General features: G+C 43.9%; 2 protein-coding genes across 3 annotated transcripts in view; both read left to right on the forward strand.

Annotated features, from left to right (window-relative positions):
* slc6a20 (solute carrier family 6 member 20) overlaps window positions 1-1,601 on the forward strand; it is an 88,055-nt gene extending 86,454 nt beyond the window's left edge. Inside the window, exon 10 of the mRNA XM_081616974.1 lies at window positions 1,191-1,601. Within this exon, the coding sequence (XP_081473100.1) occupies window positions 1,191-1,204 (14 nt within the window). The 3' untranslated portion in view covers window positions 1,205-1,601. The remainder of the gene's footprint in view (window positions 1-1,190) is intronic.
* Window positions 1,602-3,623: 2,022 nt separating this feature from the next.
* ppox (protoporphyrinogen oxidase) overlaps window positions 3,624-14,193 on the forward strand; it is a 171,427-nt gene continuing 160,857 nt past the window's right edge. The window contains exon 1 of one of the 2 annotated variants that reach the window (XM_081616978.1): window positions 3,624-3,892. In XM_081616978.1, the coding sequence (XP_081473104.1) occupies window positions 3,785-3,892 (108 nt within the window). In that variant the 5' untranslated portion in view covers window positions 3,624-3,784. The remainder of the gene's footprint in view (window positions 3,893-14,193) is intronic. The other variant, XM_081616976.1, reaches the window with a different exon arrangement.

A 14,193-nucleotide genomic window follows, 5' to 3' on the forward strand; every position in this document is an offset into this window, starting at 1 on the left:
GTCAAAGTCCAGGGCACAGCACAGATTAGGTGCTGAGGGCCGCACTGGGTTAACTCGGGGAATCTCATCTGTTCGACGCTTGTGTCAATCATCTCCGGGCCACTTCTTTGTTCTGTCACAATTATGGATTTATTTCATTTTGATTTTTATGCTTCAAACTTTACAAGGACTGCGACACAGACTGACTAGGCCAATCAACGCACAAGTGCTGCTTCGTCATACACACAAAGCCAGCAGGCCAGTAACTTTCCCATTCATACCTGGTGACGTCACGCCCACACCCACCACCCAAGTGTCAAAACCACATGCTCCTGTCATATCAATAGTTACTCATTTCATTCATGAGTTTTACAGAGAAGGAGTGAAAACATATTATAATTAACTCTTTGCTGTAAAAAACTGATTGAAACTTGATTTAACTGCGTGTTTTGTTTGTGTAAGGTTGAGATGAAACCACATGGAAACGGCATTTTCAACCACTCAGACCAGCACAATGGACACAATCCAAACTGTCAGATGACCGATTACACTGCGATAACACAGAAATAGTCCAAATAGTTTATATGTATTTTTATTTTTTTCCTATTTACGGAAAGTTTCTGTTTATATCATAGATTTGAGGTGCAGTTCTATACTAAAGAAAAAGATATAAAACTTCAGATATTTCACAAAGATATTAACATTCATGGAAAAACCGCACATAACCTTGTATTAAACCAGAAAGTACTTCGGCCTCCGTAAGATAGGCTTACAGTATACAATTATGCTGTAAGCAATACTGTATTGCGAAGGAACAAAGTTTTGTGAGGTAACGCAAAAGAAAAAAGAATCCCCATGTCCCTGAGGGCTCCGTATGATGTCATCCAGATTCGCTTCACTTTTTTCCCCTTTTCTTTTTTTTAATTACAGCCAACAGTGACACAGTGTGGCATGTAATGAAGGTCTTCATTACTTTGGCTGTACAACACTGAAAATGTGTGTTAAATGATAAAAGAAAGGCATGTTGAATGATAAATGAAACAGATTGAAGTATTTTATTGATTGTGTGTTTTTATGCAGTGGCATCTCAACTGAAACTGATGGCAACCTGTTAAAATACAACAAACAAAGGGATAATATAAGTATAGTGATTGTTTGAAATGTTGAAGGCTTTGTGTGGGTGTGGCTTACCTCTGTCTCTTCCTCTGCAGGGTGTTCAGGCTAAAAGATTCCCCGGGTGCCTGAGCACCTTTTAAAGGTTCCAGAAGAGACCAAAGCAGATGGAAGAGGGGGAGCAGCAGAGCTACACATTTTATATATTTAATGTTTGATTTATATTTATATTGACAGAAATTGGTTTTTAGAGATGATTAAAATGAATAACATTTGGTAATGTATATTATTCTGAAGATTTTGTTAGTTTGTCAAACTTTTCTTGGTGTGTATGTATTTTGTTTTACCCTGTTTCTTGGTGGGTTTTTGAATTGGAACAGCCAGCAACTATAAAAGGCTGCATGTTGGCCACATTGGTTAGTGTTGCTGCTGAGACCCTAGGCTGCTGTAAACAGGGTTGTTTGTCTGTTAAATGTTGGTGAATAAACACCCAGTGGGATTGCACCGTTTCTCTGCCTCAAGTGTCCTACTTCCTCCAGCCTCTAAGGGCCATTCTAACATGGCATTATGTAAAATTACACAGATCAAACGCAACATATTAAACAACTACTCAGATGAAGTTAGCCTTCCTCTGTTTTCTCTGTAGATTCCAGTTTAGAGTGGACTTTATGACATCATCAACCCATCAGTGAAAAATGGCAACCTTCATGGGTGAAAAACCAAACGATGTACATTTTTGAAGTAATTATGAGTTTTGGTGAATCACAAACATCAATATTTTAGTTTATAGGAAAATTACAAAAATTACAACATATTTAGGCCAACATCAAGATGTTCAACTAACCATAGAAGATCACTTTAATTCTGTCAAACCTTCAAGAGTTAATTAAACTAGAGTAACAGTACCTTACCAGTTTGTACTGATTTTCGTAAACTAAATGCTGTTACAGTCCTGACTCATTTCCTCTCTCTGGGATGAAAGACTGTATTGATAGTTTTTTTGTCCTGCTGCATTCATTACCAAGTTAGATCTGCATAAGGGATGTTGGCAAGTTTCTTTAATCTTGAGAGCATCTGACCTCTCTGCCTTTGTGAACCCTGACCACTTTTTTCAGTATCCCAGATGGTGAGGATGGAGTGTGCCATTCCAAGTTACTTTTCTGCTAAGTTCAAAACTCACCAGATGAACTATTCCACCATTGAAAAAGAAACTCTTGCAATGCTCTTGGCTTTACAATACTTTGTGTTGTAAAGCCCAGAGCTTTACAACATCTCTTGTAAAGGCGTTGTAAAACGTTCATAACTTTATTAAAGGACAACAACAAAAATCAACAAAACGTGTTCAAATTAATGATCCAACAATAATAATAATCTCAGTGATTATTGTTTCAATAAGGTGTTGCGCAATTGTGTGCGTTTCTGTTCCATTACCAAAATAAATAACAGAGCAGGAGTTTAAAATTAACTAATCAGCCACCGCTGTGTTCAGGGAGCTTATTAATGATCGCAAAATAAATATCAAGCCTGAAAACCTGATATCATAACGGACTGAATGTTGCGTTTTTAACGTAATCACTGGTCGAGCGCAAGAGGTTGCCATGGCAACGGGTGTGCTTAAATGACAGAGAAAGTAAAAAGGTGCGAGTGGTTTAGTTGATCACCTGTTCAGGTTGTTTTAACTTTGTTCACCTTTGCCTTGACGCATCACAGCACCTGTAGATTCTGAACGTTCAATAAATGACAAACTTGGACTAATTACCTCGTTCTGTGTATCACGTCATTCACAACAAACATCAAACACGGTAAATATTTTACATTAAGTATTTAACAATCAAATGTCTTCTACCATGATAATTATGTGAAATTAATTGTCTAATATAAAAAATTAGTTTGGTGCTTTGAGCTCAGAGTCTGAGAGGCTTTTCCTTTATCAAACAATTTTTTTTGCCTCTTATTTAGTGGAAATATTGATGTTGATGAGATTTTCTCCAAAATAACCTTTTTCAACTTTTATAGCTCCACTGTTGAAAATGAGGCTCTAACATTCACAAATGACATTGAAATAAAATCCAGTCCAACATCTGGTTTGAGGTGATTCCTCTGGAACCTGTTGGAGGAAAAACATCCCAACTTCAGAAGATGAGCTTTAACCTAACAGAGCTCTGTGGTTCCTCCTGTCAGTATGAGAGTCAGGGTGAGGAGGCGCCATGTTAGGAAGAGAAGTGGAAGCTGCAGGATCTTCAGAACAAACAGGTCATGATGCTGGGGTACTGATTATCCCTCTGTCTGGACACAGGATCAATAGAACCAGTTTAACAGCTAAAATGAATGATTATATGCCAGACATGGAAAACTGGGATCACTCCATGCCATGATGTTCAGGATTTAGGTCTCATGGCATCTCAAGGTGTCAACATTGCAGCCAGTGGGCTGAAGGAGGAAATACAGCTTTATTTTGTAGCAATTCAAGAGCTACCAGCTTTTATCGCTTTGCAAAAAAATTTATCAGCACAGAAACTCCAAAGCACACACACACATATATATATAAAAAAAAAAAAAAAAATTCCCTTCTCACCCTCCGCGGGTGGTCTGTTTCATCCTCTGAGCTCGGGTCCTCTACCAGAGGCCTGGGAGCTTGAGGGTTCTGCGCAGTATCTTGGCTGTGCCTAGAACTGCACATTTCTGGACTGAGATGTCTGATGTTGTTCCTGGGATCTGTTTAAGCCACTGCTCCAGTTTGGGGGTGACTGCCCCGAGGGCCCCGATGACCACAGGCACCACTGTGGTCTTCACCTTCCAGGTCTTTTCCAGTTCCTCCCTGAGGCCCTGGTATTTCTCCAATTTCTCATGTTCCTTTTTCCTGATGTTGTAGTCACTTGGTATTGCTACATCCACCACAACGGCTTTCCTCTGTTCTTTATCCACCACCACAATGTCCGGTTGGTTCGCCATTACCATCTTGTCTGTCTGGATCTGGAAGTCCCACAGGATCTTAGCTCGGTCATTCTCCACCACTTTTGGGGTACTTTGATCTCGGGGCTTCCAGTCCATATTCTGCACAGATGTTCCTGTACACTATGCCCGCCACTTGGTTATGTCGTTCCATGTACGCTTTCCCTGCCAGCATCTTGCACCCTGCTATTATGTGCTGGACTGTCTCAGGGGCCTCCTTGCACAACCTACACCTTGGGTCTTGTCTGGTGTGGTAGATCTGAGCCTCTATTGCTCTGGTGTTTAGGGCCTGTTCCTGGGCGGCCAGGATGAGAGCCTCTGTGCTGTCCTTGAGTCCAGCTTTCTCCAGCCATTGGTAGGTTTTCCTGACATCAGCCACTTCAGTTATTTGTCGGTGGTACATCCCATGTAGGGGCTTGTCCTCCCATGATGGTACTTCCAGCACCTTGTCTTCTGTTCCCCATTGCCTGAGACATTCGCTGAGCACATCGTCCGTTGAGGCTTTGTCCTTGATGTATTTATGGATCTTGGATGTTTCATCCTGGACAGTGGCTCTCACACTCACTAGTCCTCTGCCTCCTTCCTTACGGCTCGTGTACAGTCTCAGGGTGCTGGATTTGGGATGGAACCCTCCATGCATGGTTAGTAGCTTCCTAGTCTTAACATCCGTGGCCTTCATCTCTTCCATTGGCCAGCTAATTATTCCGGCAGGGTATCTGATTACTGGTAAGGCATAGCTGTTTATTGCACGGATCTTGTTCTTGCCATTGAGCTGGCTTCTCAGGACTTGCCTTATTCGTTGGAGGTATTTGGCTGTGGCTCCTTTCCTTGTGACCTCATCGAGGTTGCCATTTGCTTGTGGTATTCCCAGGTACTTGTAGCTGTGCTCTATGTCTGCTATTGTTCCTTCTGGGAGTGAGACCCCTTCTGTGTGGGTGACCTTCCCTCTCTTTGTAACCATCCGACCACACTTCTCTAGTCCGAATGACATCCCAATGTCAGTGCTGTAGATCCTGGTGGTGTGGATCAGTGAGTCGATGTCTCGCTCGCTCTTGGCGTACAGCTTGATGTCATCCATGTAGAGGAGGTGACTGATCGTGGCCCCATTCTTGAGTCGGTATCCGTAGCCAGTCTTGTTGATGATTTGGCTGAGAGGGTTCAGGCCTATGCAGAACAGCAGTGGGGACAGAGCATCTCCTTGGTATATGCCACATTTGATGGACACTTGTGCAAGTGGTTTGCAGTTGGTTTCAAGGGTGGTTTTCCACAGCCCCATCGAGTTTGCAATGAAGGCTCTTAGAGTCCTATTGATGTTGTACATCTCTAAGCATTCAATGATCCAAGTGTGTGGCATTGAGTCATAGGCTTTATTGTAATCAATCCAAGCGGTACACAGGTTGGTGTGTCGGGTTTTGCAGTCTCGGGCAACTGTGTGGTCTACAAGGAGTTGGTGTTTGGCTCCTCTGCTATTTATGCCTATGCCCTTCTGTGCCTTGCTCATGTATTTATCCATGTGCCCGCTTATCTTAGCCGCTATGATGCCTGACATGAGCTTCCATGTTGTAGAGAGACAGGTTATTGGCCGATAGTTGGATGGGACTGAACCCTTCGAGGGTTCCTTCTGTATCAGGATTGTGCGCCCTTCAGTTAACCATTTAGGGTGAGTCCCATTTTGTAGCAGCTGGTTCAGTTGGGCTGCCAGTCGCTCATGGAGGGCAGTGAGTTTCTTAAGCCAGTAGGCATGGATCATGTCAGGTCCTGGTGCTGTCCAGTTTTTCATACCCGAGACTCTGTCTTGGACATCTGCCACAGTGATGGTTACCGGGGCTTGTTCAGGGAGGTTGCTGTGGTCCTCTCGTAGAGAGGTTAGCCACTGTGCATTGCTGTTGTGGGACGCCTCCCTTTCCCATATGCCTTTCCAGTATTGTTCAGTCTCCAGCCTGGGTGGGTCCGCTCTGTTATTACCCTGCCATTGAGAGTACACTTTAGCTGGTTGGGTGGCGAAGAGCCGGTTAATCCTCCTGGCTTCATTCTCTCTCGTGTATCTCTTTAGGCGGCTGGCCAAGGCTTGGAGCCTTTGTTTGGCAGTTTCGAGTGCTTCAGGTATGGGCATCTGGCTGTACTTCTTGGGTACTGATCTTTTCATTGCACCCCTTTGGAGCTCTGACAGTTGACTCACTTCCCTCCTTGTTATCTTGATCTTAGCCTCTAACCGTCTTTTCCATGGTGGAAAAGACGGTTAAGATCAAGGCTAAGATCAAGAGGCTAAGATCAAGACGGTCTTGATCTTAGCCTCTAACCGTCTTTTCCATGGTGGGTATTGGGTCTCATGGTTGCTCTTATAACCAAGCATCTCAAGGATCACTGATGCTGAATTGTATATCAGCTCATTGGTTTCTGTTATGGTGTTGGTAGGGATCGTTCTCAATGCTGCATTCACATCTTCAATGAGACTTTCTGATGGTACTTCACTCAGCCGTTGTAATTGGCGTCGGGGTCGTCTGGTGTTCATTCGGGCCATGATTCTCTCTCTCAGGTCAGTTGCTGCCTCGTTCAGCTCAGATGGTTCGTTCATTACTGGGGCTACATACCCAGTCTCTGGGCGGGGAGTTGTAGTTGACTCCCTTCTGACCTGGCATCCTGGCTCCTTCCCGTAGCACTTGTGTCGTACCTCGTCAATCTCCAGTTGTGAGAGCAGTTGCCGTTTGCGGATGTTGGAACACTGAGCTACTAGTTGTTTGGCAGTTAGTGTTGACTGGGGATGTCGAGCTAACCATTCCTCCCACAGTCTTTGCATGTAGCCCCTCTGACTAGGATTACTTGAGTAGTAGCATTCCAACAGATCCATGTTTTCACCTCTCGCCCATTGTTCCAGTAGCCCATTTTTCATCAGGGTGCTCTGGTTCCCCAGCACCTGACGCAGACCTTGTTTGACCGGGCGACGTCTGAGCCGGCATGTCGTGCTTATTTGTGTCTCTCATGGTATGAGGTAGGCTATATAGCTCCAAGGGTCTTGCCTAAGGACCCACACTGACAGCTCAATGTCACCATTGTAACCGTTTGCCCCAGCCCCCAGCCTGGCCTCGAACCCGGGTCTCCCGGGTGGAAGACTGGTGACTTACCTATTGAGCTATACAGTCATATATATATATATATATATATATATATATATATATATATATATATATATATATATATATATATATATATATATATATATATATATATATATATATATATATATATATATAAGGGGGAGGAAGCCGGTCAGACCTGGCAGGCCCAAACGTGTAGTGAGGGTCTGCTGGGAACGTCTGGCGGAGTCCCCTGTGAGGCGGAGCTTCAACTCTCATCTCCGGGAGAACTTCGAACACGTTCCGGGGGAGGTGGGGGACATCGAGTCTGAGTGGACCATGTTCCGTATCTCCATTGCCGAGGCGGCCTTCGGAGTTGCGGCCGCAAGGTTGTTGGTGCCTGTCGTGGCGGCAACCCTCGAACCCATTGGTGGACACCTTCGGCAAAAACTCGGGCTTGGGAGGAGTTTGGAGAGGCCATGGAGACAGACTTCCGCACGGCTTCGAGGCGATTCTGGTCCACCATCCGGCGTCTCAGGAGGGGGAAGCAGTGCAGCACCAACACTGTTTATAGTGGGGATGGTGTGCTGCTGACCTCAACTCGGGACGTTGTGGGCCAGTGGGCGGAATACTTCGAAGACCTCCTCAATCCCACCAACATGCCTTCTGTTGAGGAAGCTGAGCATGGGGACTCTGGGCTGGGCTCTCCAATCTCTGGGGACGAGGTTACCGAGGTGGTCAAAAAGCTCCTCGGTGGCAGGGCCCCGGGGGTGGATGAGATCCACCCGGAGTTCCTTAAGGCTCTGGATGTTGCGGGGTTGTGTTGGCTTACGCGACTCTGCAATATCACATGGACATCGGGGGCAGTTCCCCTGGACTGGCAGACTGGGGTGGTGGTCCCCCTGTTTAAAAAGGGGGACCGGAGGGTGTGCTCCAATTACAGGGGGATCACACTTTTAAGCCTCCCTGGTAAGGTCTATTCAGGGGTCCTGGAGAGGAGGGTCCGTCGGATAGTCGAACCTCAGATTCAGGAAGAGCAGTGTGGTTTCCGTCCTGGTCGTGGAACACTGGACTAGCTCTACACCCTCAGCAGGGTCCTGGAGGGTGGATGGGAGTTCGCCCAACCAGTCTACATGTGTTTTGTGGACTTGGAGAAGGCGTTCGACCGTGTCCCTCGGGGGGCCCTGTGGGGGGTACTCCGGGAGTATGGGGTACCGGGCCCTTTGATACGGGCTGTCAGGTCCCTGTATGACCGGTGTCAGAGTCTGGTCCGCATTGCCGGCAGTAAGTCGGGCTCGTTTCCGGTGAGAGTTGGACTCCGCCAAGGCTGCCCTTTGTCACCGATTCTGTTCATTACTTTTATGGACAGAATTTCTAGGCGCAGCCGAGGTGTTGAGGGGATCCGTTTTGGTGGCCTTAGGATCGCATCTCTGCTTTTTGCGGATGATGTGGTCCTGTTGGCTTCATCGGAACGTGATCTGCAGCTCTCACTGGAGCGGTTCGCAGCCGAGTGTGAAGCGGCCGGGATGAGGCTCAGTGCTTCCAAATCCGAGGCCATGGTCTTGAGCCGGAAAAGGGTAGAGTTCCTTCTCCGGGTCAGGGGGGTCGTCCTGCCTCAAGTGGAGGAGTTTAAGTATCTGGGGATCTTGTTCACGAATGAGGGAAGAAGGGAGCGGGGGATCGACAGGTGGATCGGGGCAGCGTCTACTGTGAAGCGGGCGCTGTACCGGTCCGTCGTGGTGAAGAGAGAGCTGAGCCAAAAAGCGAAGCTCTCGATTTACCGGTCGATCTACATTCCCACCCTCATCTATGGTCATGAGCTTTGGGTCATGACCGAAAGAACGAGATCACGGGTACAAGCGGCCGAAATGGGCTTCCTCCGCAGGGTGGCTGGGCTCTCCCTTAGAGATAGGGTGAGAAGCTCGGTCATCCGGGAGGGACTCAGAGTAGAGCCGCTGCTCCTCCACGTCGAGAGGAGCCAGTTGAGGTGGCTCGGGCATCTGGTAAGAATGCCTCCTGGACGCCTCCCTGGTGAAGTGTTCCGGGCACGTCCCACCGGGAGGAGGCCTCGGGGAAGACCCAGGCCCGCTGGAGGGACTATGTCTCTCGGCTGGCCTGGGAAAGCCTTGGGATTCCCCCGGAGGAGCTGGAAGAAGTGGCTGGGGAGAGGGAAGTCTTGGCCTCCCTTCTGAAGCTGCTGCCCGACCCCGGATAAGCGGAAGAAAATGGATGGATGGATGGATGGATGGATGGATGGATATATATATATATATATATATATATATATATATATTTTAAAAAAAATTCCCTTCTCACCCTCCGCGGGTGGTCTGTTTCATCCTCTGAGCTCGGGTCCTCTACCAGAGGCCTGGGAGCTTGAGGGTTCTGCGCAGTATCTTGGCTGTGCCTAGAACTGCACATCTCTGGACTGAGATGTCTGATGTTGTTCCTGGGATCTGTTTGAGCCACTGCTCCAGTTTGGGGGTGACTGCCCCGAGGGCCCCGATTCCTCTTTGAGGTCCTGGTATTTCTCCAGTTTCTCATGCTCCTTTCTCCTGATGTTGTAATCACTTGGTATTGCTACATCCACCACAACGGCTTTCCTCTGTTCTTTATCCACCACCACAATGTCCGGTTGGTTCGCCATTACCATCTTGTCTGTCTGGATCTGGAAGTCCCACAGGATCTTAGCTCGGTCATTCTCCAGAGATCAAAGTGGGGATGTTCCCCACTTTGATCTCGGGGCTTCCAGTCCATATTCTGCACAGATGTTCCTGTACACTATGCCCGCCACTTGTTTATGTCGTTCCATGTACGCTTTCCCTGCCAGCATCTTGCACCCTGCTATTATGTGCTGGACTGTCTCAGGGGCCTCCTTGCACAACCTACACCTTGGGTCTTGTCTGGTGTGGTAGATCTGAGCCTCTATTGCTCTGGTGTTTAGGGCCTGTTCCTGGGCGGCCAGGATGAGAGCCTCTGTGCTGTCCTTGAGTCCAGCTTTCTCCAGCCATTGGTAGGTTTTCCTGACATCAGCCACTTCAGTTATTTGTCGGTGGTACATCCCATGTAGGGGCTTGTCCTCCCATGATGGTACTTCCAGCATATATATATATATATATATATTTTTTTTTTTTAAATAAATTTATTCATTTCATTTAAAACAAAACAGATGATATACATACAAAAAGAATATAAAAAACACAAATCAAAAAGAAAAATAAAATGAAAGGTAGCAGTAGAAGAATAAAATTCTTATTAATATCTGCCCCTTTTTTCCAATAAACACATTCTAACAATAATAGTTTTCCATTAATAAAGCATTACAAAAAAGTGAAGAAAGAAAAAAAATAAATAAACATCAGCTCCTTCTTGTACAACAACTTTTATGATTGCACATTATACATTTGAATATACTTTCAACAACTTAACTTTTATCATTCTCTTAAATATATCTATCGAACCAGCATTTTTATAATCACTTTCCAGATTATTCCACAATCGTATACCTTGTACTGATGTACATCGGTCCTTCAAATTTGTCCGAATCTTAGGCTTTACAAACATTTCTATACCCTTAAGATTGTAGTTACTTGCTCTCTTAATGAAGTATAATTGCATATTAAGAGGTAATAAGCTTTTATGAGCTTTATACATAACCTGCAAAATATTGAAATCAACCAACTCATAGAATTTCAAGAATTTCAACTGACAAAATAAAGCATTTGACGGGTGATTATAATGTTTCCTGGTGATACATCTTATTGCTCGTTTCTGTAAAATATAGATGGGATTTGTAATTGTTTTACATGCTTTCCCCCAGACTTCAATACAGTAAGTCAGGTGTGGAGCAATTAGTGCATTATATAACATAAATAAAGCTTTGTCATGAAATAAATCCCTTACTTTGTACAATACTGCCATAGATTTGGCTATTTTTGTTTTTAAGTAATTTACATGGGGTTTCCATGTCAACTTTTCATCAATGATAACACCCAAGAACTTAACCTCATTAACCCTACAGAGCTCAACATCATCGACTTCAAAAGGAAGATCGATAACTTTTTTTTTTTTTTTACTAAATATCATGTAATTCGTCTTATTCAAATTTAATGTTAATTTATTTAATTTAAACCAAGTTTGTATCTTAATGAATTCTGTTTGTATCATCTCCATCAGTTGTTCTATGTCTTTTCCTAAACAGAAAAAGGTAGTATCATCTGCAAATAACACACATTTAAGAAGCCCTGACACATTTACTAAATCATTCAGATATAAAAGAAACAACTTTGGCCCAAGTACAGAACCCTGAGGAACCCCACATGTAATGTTACAGAGTTCAGATCTTGCATCATTCACCTGCACGAACTGCTTCCTATTTTCCAAATAACTAGATACCCACTGTAAAGCTGTACCTTTTATACCATATCTATTTAACTTTTCCAGAAGAATGGTGTGGTTAATGGTGTCGAAGGCCTTTTTTAAATCAACAAAAACACTAACACAATACTGGTTTTGGTCAACAGCTTCTGTTATTTGTTCAATGAAGTCCATAATAGCCATTGATGTAGAATTTCCAGTCTGAAAGCCATATTGACTTGTACTTAATAAATTGTGTTTATCAATAAATAAATTTAATCTATTTACAAATAATTTTTCCAAAATCTTTGAAAACTATATATATATATATATATATATATATATATATATATATATATATATATGTATTTGTCATAGTACCCCCAAGAATTTAAAACTACTTTCACCCCTGCTCAGATGTATAACCAATGCTGATGCATTGGTCATTGATGGTACAGAGGATTGATCTCACAAGGGTTCAGAGAATGTGGTGGCAGATGCCTTAGCCCCCATGTACAGTTGATCCCACTTTGTTAGATGGTGGTGTGTTTATTTACTTTCCTTCTCAAACAGGGTTTGGATTTAATGGGAGGGAGGCAACACTGCATGTAATAAAGCAATAGAATGCAAGTTGCTTAAAAATCATACAGCGGATTTTTGTTTTAAATTCTGTCACAGTTGGAGAGAATCTATGATAAAAATTAGAAACTTATAGATCAGTGGTTCTAACCTGGGTTCGATCGAACCCCAGGGGTTCAGCAGAGCCTCTGCCGACCGTGGAGGTAAAGACACACTTGTGTAAAGTCGTGATGACGCCCCGCTTTGCCATCACTTGCTGCAGAGGATCACGTTACATTGCTTAGCCAATCAGAGGATCACGTTACATTGCTTAGCCAATCAGAGGATCACGTTACATTGCTTAGCCAATCAGAGGATCACGTTACATTGCTTAGCCAATCAGAGGATCACATTACATTGCTTAGCCAATCAGTGCCGCGGAGGAGCACTGATTGGAGGAGCTCCACTCAGCATGGATTTGAACTTGTGCCTTTAATTACTTCAGCAAAGCTCACAGTTTTTACCAAATAGATCCTTTTCACAGCGACGTCACACAACTTCCGTTATGGCTCGAAGCCGTGTGTCTTTACTTCCGGTGTGATTTTGCCTCTGGAAACCTGACAGAAGAATTCACGTATACTCATTATCTTAAGGATATAATAAAAGGTAAGGTTAATAATAACAGTTAGATAGTTATTACTCATTGTCAATTCACCATTCTCTATGTGTAAAATAAACAGCCTGGCTAAACCAGCTAGCAGCAGCTTTAGCCAGTTATAAAATGTATAAACCGCTGCCTGTCAGTGCCGTGTTGTTTAAAGTTTCACTAAAATCACTGACATCTTCCAACACTGTTGTTTAGAAAAGCATTTTAAATATTGATTTAAGCGCCATCTGCCAAATAATTTCCATATTCTGATGTGATTCATAATTTGTCCATTTGTTTTGTTGTCCATCTTTCTCAGCAGTAGCCGACCTAACAACCTACCATATCTGGGATGATCCTGTCAATCAGCTGTTGCACATCTGCTGCCTAGTCAAAGTATCATGGGCCTCTAGATTTAAAAGGAGACAAACCAGTACAGAGCCTCTCTGCTCCTGCAAGTCACACTTCTTGGATGAACACTCACAGACTGGAACCTTGACGGGTTCCAGTCTGCAGTGGATGACAGAGACGATGCTATACTGCAGTGAGCAGTTTGAAGCAGAAGTCCCACCATGTGATCCACTGGGTTTTCCCAGCTGAGCACAAACTTCGTTTCCACAGGCACCACAGCAGAATCAAGTGTAACCTGTTAAAAGGGATATAAAGTTATTATTCCTGTTATTAATTTTCTATATTATTCCTATGTTATTAATTTTCTATATTATTCCTATGTTATTAATTTTCTACTGCCAAGTCTACAGCCACAGGAAAACAAAGTATAAGAAACTTAACCTTCTAATCATAACATCACATTTCTCCAATGAAACGTTAATATCCATCCATCCATTTTCTTGCACCCTTGTCCCTTAATGGGGTCAGGAGGGTTGCTGGTGCCTCTCCAGCTAACGTTTCGGGCGAGAGGCGGGGTCACCCTGGACAGGTCACCAGACTGTCGTAGCCTGTCGTTAATATCCATTTATCTAAAACAGCATCTTCCTCCTCATGTCTTGATCGTAGCAAGAGTTTAACTTCTCAGGATGTGGTGGAGTAGCGGGTGTTTGGCATAACTGTTAAGTTTTGGACTTGAGACTACTACTGAGCGGGAGGTGAAACTAGCGTAAGTGAGGAGGGTTTAATACGACCAAGCATTTTACATGACGGGTGGCAACACCAGTCTATACTATAAAAATGTGATTAAGATTAGAGCCGTAATATGTTCTATTTCCAAAACAGAAAGGCTACGTAATGTTAGCCAGCTAACAAATTACTTTTGCTATCCTAGCATATCAACTAACAGCTAGAAAAAACAAAACACGAACCTTTGTAGTCAAACTGGTATCAATCAGCGAGGAATTTGTCCAGTTTAGATTATGTTGATGAAGAAAAAGTGTTTGCAAATAGTAATATATCTTTAAATCGTATGTGTGGGGGCAGCTTTAGAGTCCAGAAACAGCGTTAACTACACACACCGGAAATAAAGATACACAGCTTCGAGCCATAACGGAAGTTGTGACG

The sequence above is a fragment of the Poecilia reticulata genome, chromosome 16 (genome assembly GCF_904066995.2).
Source record: "Poecilia reticulata chromosome 16, P_reticulata-male-v2, whole genome shotgun sequence".
Classification (NCBI taxonomy): domain Eukaryota; kingdom Metazoa; phylum Chordata; class Actinopteri; order Cyprinodontiformes; family Poeciliidae; genus Poecilia; species Poecilia reticulata.